The 20,508-nt window shown below is 37.9% G+C and overlaps 2 protein-coding genes across 3 annotated transcripts; one reads left to right on the forward strand and one right to left on the reverse strand.

The window, feature by feature from the left end:
• Window positions 1-3,077: 3,077 nt before the first annotated feature.
• On the forward strand, window positions 3,078-9,181 carry slc26a1 (solute carrier family 26 member 1). Its single transcript, XM_069673446.1, has 7 exons — window positions 3,078-3,485; window positions 3,704-3,910; window positions 4,862-5,108; window positions 5,326-5,557; window positions 5,768-5,951; window positions 6,147-6,434; window positions 6,577-9,181. Exons 1-7 carry the CDS (start codon window positions 3,078-3,080, stop codon window positions 7,156-7,158), a joined length of 2,148 nt encoding a protein of 715 aa, XP_069529547.1. The 3' UTR covers window positions 7,159-9,181.
• Window positions 9,182-12,011: 2,830 nt separating this feature from the next.
• Window positions 12,012-18,489, reverse strand: LOC138602002 (progestin and adipoQ receptor family member 3-like). Of its 2 annotated transcripts, none has more exons than XM_069673362.1 (7): window positions 18,367-18,489; window positions 17,686-17,913; window positions 17,298-17,460; window positions 16,316-16,471; window positions 15,996-16,193; window positions 15,643-15,733; window positions 12,012-14,477 (listed from the first exon to the last, which is right to left on the reverse strand). In XM_069673362.1, exons 2-7 carry the CDS (start codon window positions 17,880-17,882, stop codon window positions 14,332-14,334), a joined length of 951 nt encoding a protein of 316 aa, XP_069529463.1. In that variant the 5' UTR covers window positions 17,883-17,913; window positions 18,367-18,489; the 3' UTR covers window positions 12,012-14,331. The 2 variants fall into 2 exon arrangements, with proteins under 2 accessions (XP_069529463.1, XP_069529462.1); XM_069673361.1 differs by having other exon boundaries at window positions 17,686-17,929.
• Window positions 18,490-20,508: the final 2,019 nt, after the last annotated feature.

Genomic DNA, 20,508 nt, shown 5'->3' on the forward strand with positions numbered 1-20,508 from the left:
ATGAGTAATCATTGTTTCCAGCTCTTAATGCTGCTTAATAATTTTCTTTAATGTCAAATCAATTAAAATGTGTCTCCTGACTTTGCAAGTTCATTTAAACGTGGAGGTTTGGACTATGATTACCATCATTTCAAAACCACATTTTATCACCATCAAGCAAACGTGGAGTTGAAAAGGTTTTGCAGAGAGTCTTGCACAAATGTAGTTGTTTTTTTTATTTGGGTCAAAGAGCAACCAGCTGTCTTGGTTTTGTCATGTTATCTTTATTGTTTGGTTTTACAATCGGAAGTCTGGACGAATGGACCTGGAGTATGGAGGGTTTTAACAGGTTTGTCATAAAAAAGGTTTAATTCTAGATATCATACATCTTCAATTTTTGGCAAACCAAACTGTACTTTTCAATCATACTTCCTTTAAATGCACATGCATTCAGAAAATATACAATATATTTAAATCTTTAATTCTCGTTTATATCCACACAAACTCAAGAAAAATAACTTTTAGGAGACTGTTTTAAGTCTGAAGTCAGTTTGCCGTTACGTATATATTTGCCCCTTCAGACTTTAACTTTATGACTGGATTGAAAGGATTTTAACTCTACATAAAAGGCAAGCTGCACTGTCAGAGGAGCTTTCAGCTCATTTCTAAGCACTGGTGTGGTCCTTTTATATCACATGATTAAAGGCAAAGACCATTGATTAGAAATGTTTCACAGAAAAGCTTTAATCAGTTGTTTTCAGTGCTGTTCATGGTTGACATGGAAGTGGATTTAATGTTTTGGTTCCAAAAGGTCCCCAGTGTGACTCCTGTAATTTTCAACATTTTTTTAACTTTACATTTTTAATCTGTTGGAGGGGAGTTTCAGACAAAAACACCACAGTTCTTGGTCTTTGAGGTTTTGTTTTCAGTCGTTTGAAGACCCACTTGGCTCAGCATTGATTGATTCATGCAAGGTGAACAATTTATTGTCTCCCAAAGTAAAACTGCTACACAATGAGTAGAAAAACAGAGGAGGAAAATCAAAAAGAAACCTTAATTACTTAAAAACAATATCTCTGATGTAACTACATTCGTGTACATTCAGTCCATGGACGTTGCCAGCCCTGTCACAGGAAGTATAAATCAAAGCACATGCCACTGTTGCTGTGATGGCAGAGGCTGTTAAAACATCATTTAGGGTGTTTTATGGTTTCTGAGACATGGTTATCTCAGCTGAGATGCAGCTGCTACCGACAACAACTCACCGTCTGATCGCAAGCCTTATTATTAGTGTTATGAATGTGTTGATCTCATCCATTGGCCTCAAAACCCATAGCTGAGTCTCCCTGTTATAAATGAGTTTTAATGTATAATTTTCTGCTGATACCCACTGAAAAAGAATCATGTTATCCTAACATTCTATTTTAAGAGAATAGATTAACACATTAAAATATAAATCACAGAAAAAAATATTTAGATTTTTTGTCAATTAATTCTGATATCTACAGTATGCAGTACTGTTAATAAACAGTTAAAGAAATTACCCACTGTAATTGCAGACTAACAGGACTATGGGCTTGGCTAGCATGAGGTGTTGACAGGTGACTGCAACACAAATGTGATTATAGTTGTTCTGAAAATGCCACACTTAAAAAAATGATGGAAAGTGGTAAGTGTTAAAATAACATACTAACAGAGCATATATTCACAATACAGCCATCTGTGATGCTCTACTTGCTAATGCAAGCCAATGCTATTGACAACAATCTAACATCCTCACAATGACAAATGTCATTAGTTGCACAAGTTTTAGACATGGTAGGTTTTGGACAAATTAAGTCTGAAAAGCAGACATTGCAAATATGTGGACTTAGCCCCACAATGGTTTGGTGACTGATGTTTTGAAGCCTCAAGTTTGACATTTTTTCTGTCGGGTTTTTTTTTTTCGTTATTTTTTGCACCAGAAGAGGCCATATTTGGATGACAGGTTAGAGCAGGGGAATAATAGCTTAGCAAATGCTGAGTTATCTAAGTTATACAGTTATATAATCTTTATCCAGTGCTTATTCATTAACTGGTTATTTAGCTTGTTATCAAGCTAAGATAACAAGCCAGGTATTGTGAGGGCAAACAATAATACCTGCTACTTGCTGCAAAGATATCATTTGAATTAAGCTAGAATTGTCTCTATTAGTAATATTAACAATATGTATGAACATTTATCCAAAAGGGACAAACAATACAAATATGGCAGGCAGTTCAATTGCTGTGGACTTTCATGAAATAGGGTTCTAGAGATAATTACTTTTAGAGCCAGCATCAATTGGTTGTTCAAAGAACTGTTATTTTTGACACCAAGTTGGCTTTCATTTTTTAGTCTAGGAGGTCTGGACCTGGTCAGGAACAAGTTGCTGGACTGACTACATAACTGATATTGCCACAACAAGAACCAAGCCACAAGTGTGACTTAATATGTCACCAGAAAGTGGTCACCCTACCATCACTTTTAAACATCTTAATGATAACTCTGTCCACACACAACCTCAACCCAAATACCAGACCACACCAGCAAGAGGGAAAAGATAACCAACAATGGTGCTGCTTAGTAACTGATAAACTGGTGCTCTGGGAAAAGAAGCTAATTAAAGACGGGCCATCTGTTAGTCCAATAAAATCACTGCCAAGATAAGTTATGGTCTGTATGGTTGCATATCAGTGAATTGAAACTTGTTTGTACAGTTTTTTTTTTTTTTTAATGATTTCACACTCACAGCAAGAGCTGATTGGAAACACATTCTGTCAATATTCGGCACCTTTACACAAAGCAGCATTCAGTTATTACAAGATCTGTTTGTGAATCTATACAAGATTGAGGACATATGTATTTTCTTTGCTTTGGTAATTTTTGAAGATACAGTGTTTTGTCTGTTGACTTAAGTCATCTCCACTGATATCACTTTTTCCATTTCTGGTCCATTGACCCTACCATCTCCTTTGTCTTTTCTTGATTATGATTTCCCAGGAGCACAGCTGACTACATTACCCAACTCCCCACCCTCTTCCTGTCACCTTGCTGCCACATCTTCCTTGCAAGGACCATGGCGGATGTCACCAAGAATGCAGGACCCACACTGGCCCCGCAACCTCTCCTGGAACGTGGGGTTCGCCAGCGACAGCCGACAGTTTCAGTCATGAAATCCAAGTTGAAGCAGGGTGTGACCTGCTCCGTGCCCCGAGCCAGATCCACCCTGACCGGGTTCTTCCCCGTGGTGCGCTGGCTGCCCAAGTACAAACTCCGAGAGTATGTCTGGGGTGATGTGATGTCCGGGCTGATCATTGGTATCATCTTGGTACCGCAGGCCATTGCCTACTGCTTGCTGGCAGGGGTGGAGCCAATCTATGGTTTATACACCTCATTTTACGCCAACATCATCTACTTCCTCATGGGGACGTCCAGACATGTCTCTGTGGGGATCTTCAGCCTCATGAGCCTCATGGTGGGACAGGTAATGGATCACAAGTGCCAAGCAGTGATCATACAAATTGGATCTTTTCAGAAAATGTTAACTTTACAGTTAATACATTTTCTTCTATCAAATGGAAGAACATTGATAAAATGTATCATTTATGATAACCCTAATAGATTAAACTCATTGTGTGTGTTTTTTAAGTCTCAGGTTTTATTTGATTTAATTTGTTCCTGGTGATATCTACTTTCCTGCAGGTGGTGGATAAGGAGCTGTTCCTGGCAGGTTTCGATCTCAATGAAGACTCCACAGCGCCTGGTCGGGATGTATTAAATGCCACACTGGGCACTAATCTTACAAGTGGTAAAGTTCACAGTGTGGAGCTAATGGGTCTGCAGTGCGGGAAGGAGTGTTACGCCATCAGCATCGCTGCTGCCCTTACATTCCTGGCTGGTATCTACCAGGTGAACAGCTGTATTATAAACTTATTTTCCTAAAGCTCTACTTTAAGACATATAACACTGTAAATCTACATCAAAGTGCAGTTTTTGACCTCTTGTGGTGCTAAAGAGTAGTATAATCAAGGAAATCATTCTGGTGTCAACATTTCTTGCTATCAAGACTATATTTCCAGTTTTAGTTAAAGTAATAATCTCAAAGATTTTCATTTAAATAAATGTCTGTTAAGTCACCATCTATCGCCAAATGAGGTAACACAATGGTGATGGCCCACAGACTTTTTATAGACTGGGTGTCTGTGGTGACATACGTGGAAAAAATCACAAGCGGCGCCCAGCTAGTGACATGTTTTCCATCACCCAGCAGTGGTTGGTCTGCCAGAGAGGGCAGGCAGAGCTAAGGGGCTCCATGTCCGGTTTCTTTAAATGTTGCGAGTAAACAGTAATCTACTATGGCTGAACATACAAAGAAAAGATTGATGACGACAGATACAACTTCAAAAATAAGTGAAAATCCAAAGAAAAAGAAACAAATTTGGCGCTCAGATGAAAGCAAGTCTAAGAAAACAGAAGAAAACAGTCTAAAAGTGCAGGCTGTGATTTATGGTCGTGTCATTATTCACTGCAGGAATTTGGTCACATACCAAATAATATCACACAGTCAAGTTTTGACCTGATGGAGATACTATATAAAAAGATAAGGGGTCTGCAGTTATACAATTTATCATTTCATAAGGACATGAATGTATTTTCCAGAAAACATGGCAATCCATACAATAATTACTGACAAATTTCAAATAAAATGTGAACCTAATAATGGCACAAAAGGTTAGGGGATTGGTAAATGTGAGGACAAATGTCCTGAATGTTTAAATATCTGATTTGTTAAGTGACTCATTCACTCACGCTTTCTTCTCTTTCTTCCTCTCCTGCTCTACTTCTTAATCTCTTTACTAGGTCATGATGGCTGTGTTTCGACTGGGCTTCGTCTCCGTTTACCTTTCAGCTCCAATGCTTGATGGTTTTGCAACGGGAGCCTCTTTCACCATCCTGACCGTGCAGGCTAAATACCTGTTGGGTCTAAAGATTCCCCGTCACCAGGGATACCACACAGTTGTTATCACCTGGATTAACATCTTCGCTAACATTCAGAAGACCAACCTGTGTGACCTTATCACTAGTGCCATCTGTATCAGTATATTAGGTTAAGATTTCTATTTTACGTATCCCTCCTCCAATGCTCAATCCCCGTTATAAACTGCCTCCCCTGCTTTTGAGTTTTTATATTAATAATCAGAATCTGCAAACTAGAGTTTCCCTTTGATGTAAATTGTTCATTAATAGCCTCTGAGTGTAGACTTAATTCCAATTCTTAATTGTCTTTACTATAGAATAACACTTCAAGTTCTTGTTAATTATAGTGGCTGGCAAAGAGATCCAGGAGCGCTGCAAGAATCGTCTAAAGATCCCTCTGCCGACTGAGCTGGTAGTAGTGGCAGGAGCTACACTTGCCAGCCATTTTGGGGAGCTGAACAGCCGATACAGCTCCAGTGTTTCCGGTCACATACCCACAGGGTTCATCCCTCCCCAGGTGCCATGCTTTGGCCTGATGCCACGGGTAGCACTGGATGCCATTCCTCTAGCTGTCATTAGGTAATGTTCGTTAAATTCAATACAAACATTCGCATCTCAACTCAACAATCACAACTACTGTCAGTTTCTCTATTGTTTTAACATTAAAAAAAGTTGCAGGTAATATAACCAATCTTTTTTTCAATTTTAGGTCTTGAAAGGTCGTCATGTGTTTTTTCTGTAGTGTAAACATCAATTCAACGCCTCAATAACAAAAACTTTTATTTGTAGTTTTGCCTTCACAGTGTCGCTCTCCGAAATGTTCGCTAAGAAAAATGGTTACTCGGTTCGTCCCAACCAGGAGATGCTAGCCATCGGTTTCTGTAACATCATCCCCTCCTTCTTCCACTGTTTCACCACCAGTGCAGCACTGGCAAAGACTATGGTGAAGGATTCAACAGGCTGCCAGACACAGGTAAAATTCATACTTCATGTTTTTAGTGATTGGTCCAATTATTTCTTGTTTAGAGGATTCAGACTGATGGTATGCTTTCTTTGAAACATTGATGTGACAGCAAAACATACTTTATTTTATCTGTTAATGTTACATTTGTGGAAGGTGTTGCTATAAAATCTCCTCTCTTTCTCCATTTCCTCCCTCCTCCATCAGGTGTCAAGTCTGATCAGCGCCGTGGTCGTCCTGCTTGTCCTCCTCTTCTTTGCACCTTTCTTCTACTCTCTCCAGAAGTGTGTTCTTGCCTGTATCATAATTGTCAGCCTTCGGGGGGCGCTTAGGAAGTTCAAAGACGTGCCATGTAAGTGGCGTGCCAGCAAGAACGACGCCATCGTTTGGCTGGTCACCATGTCAACCACGGCTCTCGTCAGTGTGGAGATGGGCCTCCTAGCTGGAATAGTTTTTTCAATGATGTGCATCATCTTTAAGACCCAGAACCCTAAGGTGAGTTATTGACCTCATCCTGACAGTGGTTTTTGAAAAAACATCAGAATGTAAAAAGTATTGAAATTTGATTCTTAAGTGAAAGACAAATATCATCCTTTAGTAATCTCATTATTTAATCCAATCTGTTGTCTCATGCTAGGTCTCTCTCCTGGGCCGGGCCAGTGACACTGATCTTTATGAGGACATGGAGGAGTACAAGAACCTCCAGCCGCCACCTCGAGTTCAGGTCTTCCGCTTCCAGGCTCCACTGTACTACGCCAACAAGGACTCATTCCTCAAATCCCTCTACAAAGCTGTCGGAGTTGAACCTTTCTTGGAGTTGACAAAGAGGAAAAAGGCAGAGAAGAAAGCTAAAGAGTTGTCCTTGAAGCAGGCCAAGACAAATGGGGATAAAAACAATGGAGAGGTCATTGTTGGACTTGTGCAAAGAGAGCTTGATTTTCACACAATAGTTTTAGAGTGCTCTGCCATTCCTTTCATAGACTCTACAGGTATGGCCACGTTTAAAATGCTGGTCAGGGAATATAAAGAGATCAGAGTGAACGTAACCTTTGCCAACTGTAACACATCAGTCATTGATACCCTGCAGAAGGGACAATTCTTTGGGCAGCATGACGAAGACATGAGCGGCATGCTGTTTCATACCGTTCACTCTGCAGTTCTTCACGCAAACAGTACCTTTGCAGCGGAAGAAAGCAGGTCAGTCGACTCTGTGGTGTAGAGCAGCTGGAGGAAAAAAGGGAATAGAGAAACCACAATAGTGGTGTGTTCCATTTTTCCTTCTCCTTTCCTTTGTAAACCTAAATCTGTACAAAGAATGTAATTAATGTTATCTTTCCATCTGTAACAAAACTGTATTAGGTGGTTTTGAGGCTGCCTTAGTGGGAAGCTTTGACCAAGAAAACACTGGGGTACCAAATGGTCAAATTTTGATGCTTTGCATCCTTCAATTACAAAACCACAGAACACATAATCTGCCCAATGAGCAGAGAAGCAGTTTTATTTTTATTTTAAAAAAACTACTTTTTTTTTTTATCTGGTGCCTTATGATTGGAGAAAACTGAGGAAAATATAGCTGTATTTCTAAAGGACAATATCGACATAATGCCTCTTAAGTACCCTCAAACTGTTGTATTTTCATATCAGTTCAAACATCATGGCGAGGCTGTGATACTTGCTCTCTGACTGCTTCATCCTCACATCATTGACCCTGACATGGATTACATTGTTGCTAAAGCTAGCAGGGATGTGTCCATGTGTTCCCTGATCATTCCCACTTGAAAGTTGGGAGCTTTGCAAGGGAAGTCAGTACACATTAGCTGGTAATGCTAATCTTACACTGTGGGTAATGAAATCCCCTATGATTTGCATATGCGGTTTAACCCTGCAGTCAGTGATAGAGGCACACAGGCCAACCAGCAGACCATTCGCTGTGACATTTATGTTAGCATAGGTGTTCTACCTAACAGAAGTGTGTCAGCTAGTAGGATAGGGTAAAGATAAGATAAGATAGTATTTTATTGATCTCCAGAGGGGAAATTTGGTCATTGCTAGCTACACCAGCAGGGTAGCAAAAGAGGCTACACTCTAACACTAAGATCACTAGCAGGTACTAAGTGCCAGGTCTTATACATGATCTGTAACGGATTGTGCTGATTTTTGGTCACTTCTGTTCTCTCTTTCCTTATGTTGCCCCAAAAAACTTCCTGGCTGGAAACAGGGAGTAGGCAAGGGAGAAGGAACGAAAAGGAATGAGCAGTAGGAAAGACAAATAAAAATCACCCATTACTTCCTCCTTTACAGAAAACGTGGTTTATCACACTAGGACTCACAGGTGCTGGTCTGAGGACTTTTAGGGACTATCCATGATCGCATCAGTGATATCAGTTAATACATTTTTAACACAGCAGGCACTGTGTTTACTGTGTTTAGCCTTTGGTCACAGTCTTTAATGGCTCTAATCCAGAAGTCCAGAGTTCAGACATGAAGATTCTGCCACCATCAGCGTATTTGTCCTGAGGTGCAAACTATTAACTTGGACCTCGACATTATTTCTAAAAGGTCAGTTAAACTTAATTTAACGAAACTTGAAGAAGACAGACTTGACTTCAAACCATTACTACATGCTTGGCCTACTCTTGCCCTGTTCCCTGATAGCCTAACAAGGACAGCTATATCTTCTCTTTGAAATGAAAAAAAAAGAGTAACACACATCTGAGATGTCTGAGTTGTTGGACTTAAGCAGGTCATCATATGGTGCTTTTGAAATGTATATTTTTTGGTGTAAAATGATGGCAGCAGGTGATGCCACATATTTTATCTAAATCCATCACTGCCACTGATTTGTTAAAACAGTTTTGTTAGGTGCAAACTGAGAGCAAATTTCTTCTTTTTGTTTGTCTTTCTTTTTGTTGTGTCTTTCATGCTGTGTGTGCCAAGTATGAAAGATTAGAATAATTTCTAGAAAGTAGCATTACTTCAAAGAGGAGTAGTACTTCTGAAATTAGCTTTTTAGCTTTTTACTTTCATTGGAACATTGTCATGTAAAAAGGCATTGTAATAAGATGTAGACATTGTCCTTTGTCAATTTAGAAAAGGATTTTGTATTTTCATAAACTCATTTTGTCAGTAATTTTCTGCATGTACTAATCTTACTCAATAGTTATAGTGATAACATCAAATGTTTTATAAAGATCTGTTTTACATTTTCATTTTAAAGAGTGCATTTAACACTCATGTACAAACACTGCCTTAAAGCTCAGTACTTGAATTAAACTGAGATGTTTTAAGTAAAGACCTTGTATCTGCAATTATATTGTTGTCATTAGTTACGTTTATCAAATCAGGGGAAAAACATTATTCAATTATATTTGTAACGGGGAAGTTCTAAAAGCACTGACAATGCATGATAATTTGAATTAGCTGAGTTGATGTGTAGCAGACAGCTAGCAACATCCACCTGTCAATCAAAGTGGCCACGCCCCTAAATATGCAGAACTTTAAGGCTTGATGTAATTTAAATTTGTTATCTAAAAATTTACACCCGTACAGTTGCCATGAATAGAGAAATTAACAAAACTGTTTTTGTACCAGGCTGCAAACATCTCAAATTAAGAGGTACAGTTGGATCTTTTATAATGTGGCCTTATTGGGATTGAGTTGCTTTTAAAGCCAGCCTCAAGCGGCCACTCATGGAACTGCAGTTTTGGCATTTCTGCATTGGCTTAGTGGCTCAGCCTCAGAGGTTGATGCTCGGCACATAACAGTAAAATGTGAATACATGAACAAAAGGTAGAATTCAGAGGTGACAAGTGCAAAGATTGGCCACTAGAGGGCTGTGCAACATGCATAGAAAAAGAAAATATATACAGTATATAAATATATATATAAGCTCAGTGTTTTTGTTTTATTCTGCATAACCTCAATGCAAATAGTTTTCAATAATGGCAGAGACAATAACATGGGAGTGACCCTTAAATTTTTTTTAAAAAAAGTTGGAAAATTTTGAAAAGAAATTTGAAGTGAATTGAATTTCAAGCTAAACTTTCTGTCACAGGGATGCCAAAGCTATATTACAAACTTTTAAACACTTTTGCCAGGTCAACTATATCATTAAAAATTTGATGGTTTTCCTGATGAAAGGTGACTGTTGCCTCAAATAATAATTAGTGTTGACAACTTGAACAGTTTTTAGACTGGCAACACTGTACCGCTGTGTCAGGCTGCGCACAACTATCCATTAGTCCATGAAGTAAAATACTCATAGCCATTATTTGCTAACATAATTATTATACTTTCAAAGTCTGGGGTATGTCTCTTATGGTCAAAGTCCACAAACACGCATAAACACAAACACACAAATAAACACACACAAGTAAAAATGGATTTAATTTTGATCAAACATTAACAAAACAGCAAAGTTACACATTCAGGTATATTTTAAGAGCCCATCTTTTACTCATTATCTGTAAACATGCTAAGAGTAAGCAGTTAGCTCCCATCATGATAGTCAATGATTAAATAAGTTAACATGTATGGAAATGTTAAGTCATGCAAGTGTCACAACACACAATCAATGGTTGATTTCACCACTTCAACAGAAGTGAAAGTAACAGACTAAAACTGATGTTTTAACAGTGAAAACAGAACAGTAAGGTTTCACTATTACAAGCAAATTTTATTTATTTACAGCATTGACAGATTTCTTTGGACAATGTTACTTGAAATGTGTACACACCTATCTGTACACCAAACTAAATTTAAACATCACCACGGTCATAAAGTTTTAAAATCACAAAACCTTACTTGTGACCAACCTGTAGCCGTAAATGTAAAGGTTGTTTTACCATAGGCAGGACTTATTAACAATACTCCATATGATTTAAAAAAGCCCTCCTTAAAGGAAAGGTGAGATTGACACCACATTTTAATGTCTGTCCATTATATAAAATGACTACAGCCAACAACGTGTTCTTAGTCTAGTTTGGTCAGGGCCAAGCGAGTTTATACTAAGCTAAGCTGCTACTGGCTCATGAGAGTGGTGTTAATCTTCCCATCCAACTTTCAACAACAAAACATTTTAAGATTGTTTCTCAAAATGTCAAATTAGAGCATTAACAACGTTATTCTACAAGCCATTGCTTTCATGTCATAACATGCAAAGGATCTGAAAGGTTCCAGCTGAGCTGATTCTCATGCCACCCTTTGGCTCACGTATGTCAGCTGTAATCTTCTCCCCTTAGAAAAATATAGGTATTAATTGTCCTTGTTAACCCAATGAAAATCAGTTCATAACCAAAAGTAAGATCAGCACATTTTTTTCCTTTATTACTGTGTCATACAACTTCTACACAAATATTCATGACTGCATGAGGTGATTGAGTGATGGTATATAATTTTCTAACATTATTCAGTCAATATCAGTCTTTCTACATGACAGCATTTTCATCAGACATAAATTAAATCAGAAGATCAAAAAAAAAACTTTGTTGTGCATTTTTAAATGGATCTAATTTAACTGTAATAGTCAAAACAAAGCAAATGTAGACATTTACAGTAAATGTCAGTGTTCACAGTGTAATGAAAGCATGCAATTTGACCTGTTACCTGCTGAGTAAGCACATCGTTCCTGTTCAGCTAGCATGTAAATTTAAATTTTCTGACTGTCCACTGTGAGACTTTCTAACATTAACCACTATAGAAGACAACGGATGGCTGAATTTGTAAAATGTAGCGTCAGACCTGATTCCCGAGGAACGGGTGAATAGAGGGTTCATTGTTCTTTTACATTTTATATGAACTTTTTATTATAATTGGGCAACTTTTTAATGCTTTAAATTACCAATGCTGCCCTCTATTGTTCAGTAATATGAACAACACGCAAATGATGGTTCGTCCGCATTGAAAATTGGATTATTATGGATCAGGTAAACTAATTGTCATTCATTTTTGTGCTCCCTTTCTTGTTTCTTGTTCTCTCATTCATTCATCAAATTTGATTGTTTCCTGTGATAAAATAATTACTACAAACAAAATTTGGAGTAAGTCTGTGCTATCAAAAACAAAGGCAACAAATTACTTTACAGCATTCTTTATTCATTCAAATATTTAAAAAATATATTTCCACATAGGCACTGAAATAAATATTATACATCTTGTAGGTCAGTGCCAGTGCTTTATGATAAAAATGATGAAACACAGGGTAAACAATCAAGAGATCATTCCATGAAAGGTTAAGCAGTTTATGATAGTCAAAGAGTCAACTTCATGTTCAATATAATAAAAACACACTCAAAAAGGCAGAAGAAAGTCACTTATTTCCACACCTGTACGGAGCATTTCCCAGAAGTGCAAGATGTAGCTGGAAGTGAATTAAAATTCATACTTTGTTTTAAACAATATACATAAAAACCATACTGGCCTTGTGGTGTAACAGCAAAGATATCCTTCTGAATTTGATCATTGTTTCTGGTGTATACTTTCATAACCAAAAACAGATGAGAACAGCAAGAGTGTAAACAGTACAAATACTCAAAGGTAAATAAGGCAAATGAAGTACAAACAGAAAGAGTCCCAAAGTATGCTGTTGAAGATGCCTCATAAACTTCACACTGGCCTAAACATCAGCATCACATAGACAATAACAATGATTTTTCCCACACCCAGCTTTTATGAATGACTTCATAATGAAAGGGCTGCAGAGGTGACATCACATGACGTCAGTTGGTAGCTGATAGAGTGTAAGAACTACCTCCTGTCCAAATTACCAAAAAATATAATTCAGTGTTTCTCTTTCACCCAGTGATTTCCGGCCATGTAGAGAGTTTTGGTGATGAAAGCCTAAACTTTCAAACCTCTTTCTTTCAAAGACACAGAGTTGTCCCTCAACTGTTTGTCAGAATATTTTCAAATGCCATTTTTAAATGCTGTTAGCTCGAAAAGTTAAAGTCCATTGACCACCTTAATATAAATACAGCGTGGTTTCGCTGGAAATCTCAACAATTAATTATTTAAATGTATATCTAATACTGACCAGAATTTTTTTCTGTTTATTTAAATTGGAGTAAACATACTCAGAAGGTTATTGTGTGTTTGCACTTCTTTTCTACACCTGTGAAAGCTGAGTTAAGTAAACTCAGCTCAGCTGTTGCTCCTAGTGAGACCCCACAATCAGCTAACGTGATGTCAGGAGACTGATGGTGGGTAGAGATAATGAATAGATTTTGCCATAGTGGGCGAGTCAGGCTTTTTAAATCACCTGCCTTGTGATGACACATTCTGTTTACCTAATCCAAACTCAATAGTCTAATAATGACAATTATAGCCAAGGGGCTGACTGTATAACATTTAACTATCTGTGTTGCTCTGGGACTTAGCCAGGCTGATGAGATGTTGTCTAGGGCAGCACAAACATACTGGATGTGGCCTCTGTAAAGAGTCATTAAAGGATTTTTTTTCCCAACACAATACAGTTTTTCTCCCAGAAGAAGAAAAAAAACACAAATCAAGCAGTGATAATAAAACAATCCACTCTTGCAAGAGAAAAAAGGATGCCCATATTTTGTAACCTTTGCATCATATTTAAGGCAGATTGATCATTGATTGACCTTTAACTGTTTGTTATAAAGCTTCAAATAAACGAGGCTTGAGATATTGTTTTTCCGAAGTCAGGTAATTCACAGTGTCTGAATGTGGAATTTCCAGTTGTCATGTTTTTGCTCTGTGTTTTTTACCATCTTCATTTCACACAATCTAATTTTATAGGAATTCATAGATAAAACTAAATTAGAAAAAGGAATTGTTCACACAGGCTAATAGTTAGATTCAAAAGAATCAAAGTAGATATTTTTCTCTATACTTCTATACAAAAATCACAATCTAAACCAACCATGAGATGATCACCATTTAAAAACAACAAACCTTAGTCGGTTTCTATGAATAAATTCCTGCTTCATGCATTGATCTTAATAGTAACGGTGCAACATAGAGAGTTTCACAGTAGATTTTCTGTCCATCTGGGGGGTTTAATTTGCTCTTGCTCCATCCCTTTGCCATGAGTTCAGCTTTTGTTTAGAGAATTTGACATTTACAGAAACTCTTAGTTATTCTTAGCTGATTTAGAAAAGATACTGGCCTTTAACAGTTTGCCAGGGCAAGTGCTGTAGAAGCAGCAAAAAAGTGACCAACGACTCAAAGAAAGATAGTAACTTCCATCAGGTTCTCAGTTTTACATCTTATTGTAGTTAGTGATTGATATCCTTCAAGTAGATATTTCTAACCAGCACCCAACTGGAAAAAAAATCTTTAAATATTAACATAACTCATGTTCCATAACATGTATTAGCCTGCAACCGATTCCTTCCCATGACTTTTTTTGATCAATATTAGTATCAACTTAGCTGCTGCTGCTGGTCCGGGGCGGGCAGGCCTGGCTGTGCCTGAAGTGCATGATGTGTACAGCTGTCTGATGCCACCAGTAAAACATTAACACCACCAGAATGTGCCACACCTGGTGGCTGGCGCCCAGGTAGTTCAGCTGGCCTAGGAAAGAAGGAATAATTGAAAAAGGAGCATTTTCTTTTCCAACCCCAAAGATACATCTATTCTAAATGTGAACATCTACAATTCCTTAACAACTGGCAGAGTCCACCAGTTGATGAAGAACATGCTGTATTACCAAAGCTCCAGCAACAAAAAGTTCTAGAGTTAAATGGACGCTGAGATGGGTTTTTCAACTCTTACAGAGACATTTTTCATCATACAAAATAAAACTTTTATTATAAATTATACATGGTAATCGAAAATGTAAACGCCCATTTTAGATTTTAAAATATCATCCGCCAGCCTTCTCTCTCATAACACTCTTTTTACACTGCCAGTTTAAGGCGGGATCGGAGGAAGTAACACCGGCGAAACGGCGTCTGTGTAAACGGCGGAACAGCAGATGGAACAGCGCCGCATATGTGTATGTGTATTTGAAGCATGCGCTGTTTGTTTACATCTCTTACACTTTTTGCTTACACAATGCCGAAACGCTATGTAAAAACAAACACTGGGGGGGCTTTACGCCGGCGTTGCTTGGTCCAAAAATGGCAAAGGCTGCTGAGGCGGAACTCCAGTGTAAAAAGGGCTTTATTTTAACCTGCTCACTCTCACGGTGTACTACAACAAAAACCCCAGGTCAAGGAAAGATTAGCAGAAATCCTGTGTGTTTTATTATTTCTAGTCTTCCTCTGCAATCATAACTGCCTCCTTATCTATAAACTGTTAAATAAAGTGCATTAAAACTGCAGTGGGAGTAAGGTTTTTTTGGTTATTAACATGGAGCTCTTAAGTCTGTCAGATTTTTTTGGGTCTAAAATGAATTGGGCTGTATGTGACATAGTTTTGTTGTAATAACGCAGTTAAACTATTTGGACACATGGCATTACAGTAATTTCTACATAGTGGCTTAGACTACACAACAGATGGAGGTATGATTTTATTTCAGAAAACAAAAGGTCTTATACCTTGCTAAGCTAAGCAAACAACAGCACAAAAGCTGATTTTTTTAAGTGACAACATTTTTACTTTGCTCATTAATACTTTAACAGTAACCTCAGTAAAGGATTTTTTCTTGTTAAATTCACCGATGTTGCAGCTGGTTTAACCCTACAGCTCCCATATCAGACTAAAGAACACGCAGTGACAGGAGAGAAGAACTCACCAGGAAAATAGCGTTCAGGGATCTTGGTGACATAAAACAGGAAGGCAGATCCAGCTATGAGATACATCACCATCACACGAGGCAGGAACAGCTGCAAATCAAACAAATAACAAAGTTTGTGTGGTTAAACATCATTCAGTCAGGAGAGGAAAGTGCAGAGATTCAAGGGCGAACTGGTTGCTTGTAGTTCACATTGAAACCAGTAGATCAAAGATCAGATAAAAGCATTAATATGAACTCTTCTCTCCCTTCTTTTTACCTTAAAATAGTGTATACACAGGTGTAAAAGTTGTGAGAATGAGTAAGCAAGCTCTCCACTTGCCTTGTTTTCTATCATTAGTGGAAATTCTGACCTGTACAACATCAGTGGCGAATCCTCCATTGAGCCAGACCCAATGACACGCAGGAATAATACTGATGCCAGCCACACAGCAGAAGATTGTCATACGTATTCGTCGCCAGTCGTTGCTGAGATAACGGGGGTGGACCTGTGCACAGAAGACGGCCAGGATCAGGGACAGCACCGTCAGCAGGTAGACCTGCCGCCAAAACTGTAAGACAGGAGAGTAGAAACCATCTGATCAGAGCTGAAGCATGAAATCTTGAGAAATGTATCAGATAGTAGAAATTTGGGATTAGATCATTTACGTGTGCCAAAAGTGTTTGCACTTACAGCGTTGCAGTAGAAAGCGTAGAAGATCCCAGGCACATAACATCCCAGGATGCCAACGGAGATGCCTGCATAGTCCAATGCCAGCCAGCGACGGCAAGTCTTCTCTGATCGGTGGCACGAGAACAGGTGATACCCCACAGAACACAACATGCATACCTGGCATAAAGACACGGATTGTGTTTTATTCACAACATAAAGTTATATATTTAAAGAGCTTTTTTTATGGATGTTATTATTGTTTTTTCTACTATATTTTGTGTCATTTACCTTTTTTGACTATAATCTAACAAAGTCCTTCTGCGACTGTAAAACCAAAACCAAGCTCTAGAAAAAAATATGTTTCAGGACTATCTAGGTACTCACAAGTTGCACTTCTATGGACATAAAAGTGGGTTTAGGGTAAGGGTGGGAGGGTAATATAAACTGCACTATAACTATAACGATGACTTGTGATTTATGATAACAGGCTTCCAATCCCATTATCAGTTGCTACACCCTACAACACAAAAGGTACACAGCTAGAACACAAACAATAACCACAGTCTCAACAATGAACTGTTTTCAATAGGGACTTTGCACTTCACTCCCATTTCTATTGAAGCCTTAAAATAAAACAATACACTATGACCTTCCCCTTGACAACAAATGCATCTACATACAGCTTACACACCTCAGGGAGTGGTGACCTGACTGCACCTGTGGCAGGAAACATGAACCCACATGAACATGACTGTAAAGTCACTAAAATGTATTATGATAGACAATACTGTATACATTAAGCATGTGTACAGTACAAATACTCAGCTAATGAATATGTAATTAGCTAATACTAAAGGACAGCTGCAAAAAATAGATAGTTATTACTTAGTTTTAGTTGTGAAATTACAGAAACACTTTTTCTGATATCATTAAGTTCTTCAAGAGACATAAATCCAAGCTTTTTTTCACTCTCACAGTTTCCACCCTGTAAAACAAGCTTTACCTGGAAGCAGAACAGTCCTATAGCATAGATGACGTAGTCTTCTCTGTTAGCTCCAGAGGCTGGCAGCACTGAGGAGAGGTCGTTGACCCCCAGAGAGAAAAAGAGCAGGAAACCCAGGAGGTGGCTCCAGATATTCACAGTCTCATTAGACAGAATGAAAATACTGCAACAGCAAATTAGAACAAAAGAACATAAAACGCATCAGTATGCAGTTTATATAGTGTAGTATAACATGCTGGTGCTAAGGCTCTACATTACTAACTCCACAAAACAGGGATTAATTTAACCTTAAAATAATCATAAAAAGTAACATTTAGTTGAACACGACTGGGATGCAGTAAATAAGTCTTCTGATATCAGAAGTATATATATTCAGCATGACTCCCACCTCCTCAAGCAGAGTTTGGAGGGCAGGTGAGCCCTGTAGCCATCTGTGATGTAGGGGTTTTCTTTGAGAAAGAGGGGGATTTGTTCGTAGGTGTACAGTCTTATCCTCTGGGGTATTAACACTGGCCAGTGCTGGTAGCTGCCCAGCTCTATGTAATGGGCAGTCTTCAGCAGCTTCTGGGGCATCTTCAGCAGCATCCTGTCCTCTGCTCGTTTGGTACAAGGCAAGCTGGGAAGGGTTAAGGCTGAGTTTTGAGATAGGAGAAGAAATACAGGTTTCAGAAGCACATTTACCTCACTTGTTTGTGACACAGCTGCCAGTATTGATTAACCCAACGTAAGCAAGCAAAAGCTAACGTCTACATTTATCGACTCCTTCATCCTGTCAAAAGCATGTATTAGCCTACTACTCCATACCACATCCCTAACATGCTGATTATTAAACACATAGGATATTATCTCTGTCACATTAATATAAGTATAGTATAGTATATATATAAAGTAGTTTAAGTATTATAAATAGCTAAATGGACATACTAACATTCTCAAACTGAATATCAGACCGTTTTGTTATTGTCAGCCATGCTAGCAGGCTATATTCTGGCTAGCTAACCTTAATGCTAACCTTGACAGGCATGATTTTCGCCAGCTATAGTCAGGAAAATAGGGTTAAAAAGCTCACCATTAGTCGCACTCCGACTGTCGTGGCCGTTGTTCAGGCAATTCAGCCATAACCAGGTGGCTATTACAGAAGCATGTTGTTAGAAAAAAATTACATTTTCGCTTCAAATGAAAACAAAAACACACCAATATCCTAGAAAAAAACGCTGATCTTCTTCTTTCGGGCATTGATTGAAGCGTTAAACGACGAAACGGGACACTACTGCGACCAAGTGGTAAGGATGGAGGACTGTACCTGCAGCCATTTATTCAACGGAGAAACAACATCTCCTGAACTTTCCTTCTAAATGTGCCTTAAATTCTTATTCAATTTTTAAAGGCTCAGAATTAATTGTTTACTCTCTGTATTCCAAATATTGTCAGAAAGATATAGTACATTCAAACAAATATAAAAGAACAGACATTTTTTTATATTTTCACCAAAAACCAGGGCTCCAATGAGCCCACCAGACTATTCCCCCCAATACTGTTCCTCGTCTGCGCTACTGAAAATAAATAAATAAATGTACTTTAAAAAAAAAAAATAATAATAATAATAATAACAGAAACAATACAAATAACAAATATATAAATAAATACATTGAGATAAATTGAAAAATATATAAAATTAAAATTGAAATTGAAAGACAAAACCATACAGACACACAAACGCACAAGAAAGGAAATGTAATAGTTTCTGGCATTCAGGCCCTCGCACTGGTCTATTAAGGACCTGGGGCCCCAAGGTAGAGCCTGTGGATACTGTGTGGTTTACTCTTTATACAAGATCTATATGTTCAATGGTACTTTTACTGTGGTGGATTTGAGCAGTTCTCAGTACATGTATCCACTAAGGCTGAAATTATAATCACACCCTTCCTTTTGACCACAGTTTAATTACAATGCAGATTGTTTACTGACAGTATAAGTGCTTTTAATTTAATAAGCCAGACCTATGGGCACACCCGAAATTTTTTTATCTGAATTGTAGGAGGGATCATCTTGCCACAAACAATTCTGATTTCATCAGCATTATAGGCTATGAAGAAACACAGGCTCTGTTGTTGTTTTAGCAAAGGTCAAAGCAGACATCTGTTGGTTCTTTCTTTCTGCAATCAGTCAGAAAGAAAGCCTGGAAGAAACAAGACCTCTTTATTGCATACAGGCATCACTCTACATGCAGCTGAGATTTTGGCCTCAACATCTAGTTCCTACATCACCATGTAGGCGTAGGTTCAACTATTTGAAAATTCCTTGGCGAGACAGCTGGATTGAAAATTCTATAAGACTACATCTTAAATTTACATTTTTACAATTCTGCACACATCTTACAGCCAATATCTTTATTATAGTTAGTATAATGCTTCTGTGGTCTCTCCTTTTTTTCCACCCCTGAGTCAATTTAAACATAGTTTATTAATTGTTATTCAAATAGAAGGGGTCTTTCATTAACTTCTACTTACACAGTGACTTTGGTATGTTATTATTTTAGTTGTTTATATGACTTCATCCTCTTAAAAATTGAAATTAAACTTACTGGGAGGCCACAGCCCCACAAACACAATAACATGTAGAATTACAGCACAATGGCACAAAAGAACAAGATGATGCAATGTGAAGGTTCTCGACATAGCATGCCATTGATGAACTAAAAAAGTGTGCTTGATGAAAAACAAACCCTCTTGAGACAAAGGAGTAGCTTTAATTTCAGCTTTTTGGAGGTCAAATTTGGAGCACACTCATGTAAGGCAGCCGATCACTCTGACAAATGAAGGGCGTTGTGTTAGTTTGTTCATTTCTGCTTTACATCTGCAACAGATTTACCGGAACATGATGCACTTGTTGTCCTGAAAATAAGTTATTTATGAGTCAGTGAGGGATGTATCATGATAAGCAACTGCTGAATTATTCATTAACTTAAACAAAGGTTTGCAACTTTGCACACGAAAAAATAAAATCAAATACCAATTAGAAGGAATTAATTGTTTTATTGGAGCTAAATGTCCCCTTAGTTCTGTTTAATAATACATATAATAATAATAATAATAATAATAATAACAATACATTGTACATACATACAGTTATTTTAAGGGGTCTCGTGCTTAGTTATATTAATCCATTCGAATCATTAGTCTGTCATTCTTTGTGTTTTTGTCATCTCACT

Source organism: Semicossyphus pulcher, unplaced genomic scaffold (assembly GCF_022749685.1).
Source record: "Semicossyphus pulcher isolate SPU_LCO1_2020_fin unplaced genomic scaffold, fSemPul1.0.p SCAF_22, whole genome shotgun sequence".
In the NCBI taxonomy this organism is placed as follows: domain Eukaryota; kingdom Metazoa; phylum Chordata; class Actinopteri; order Labriformes; family Labridae; genus Semicossyphus; species Semicossyphus pulcher.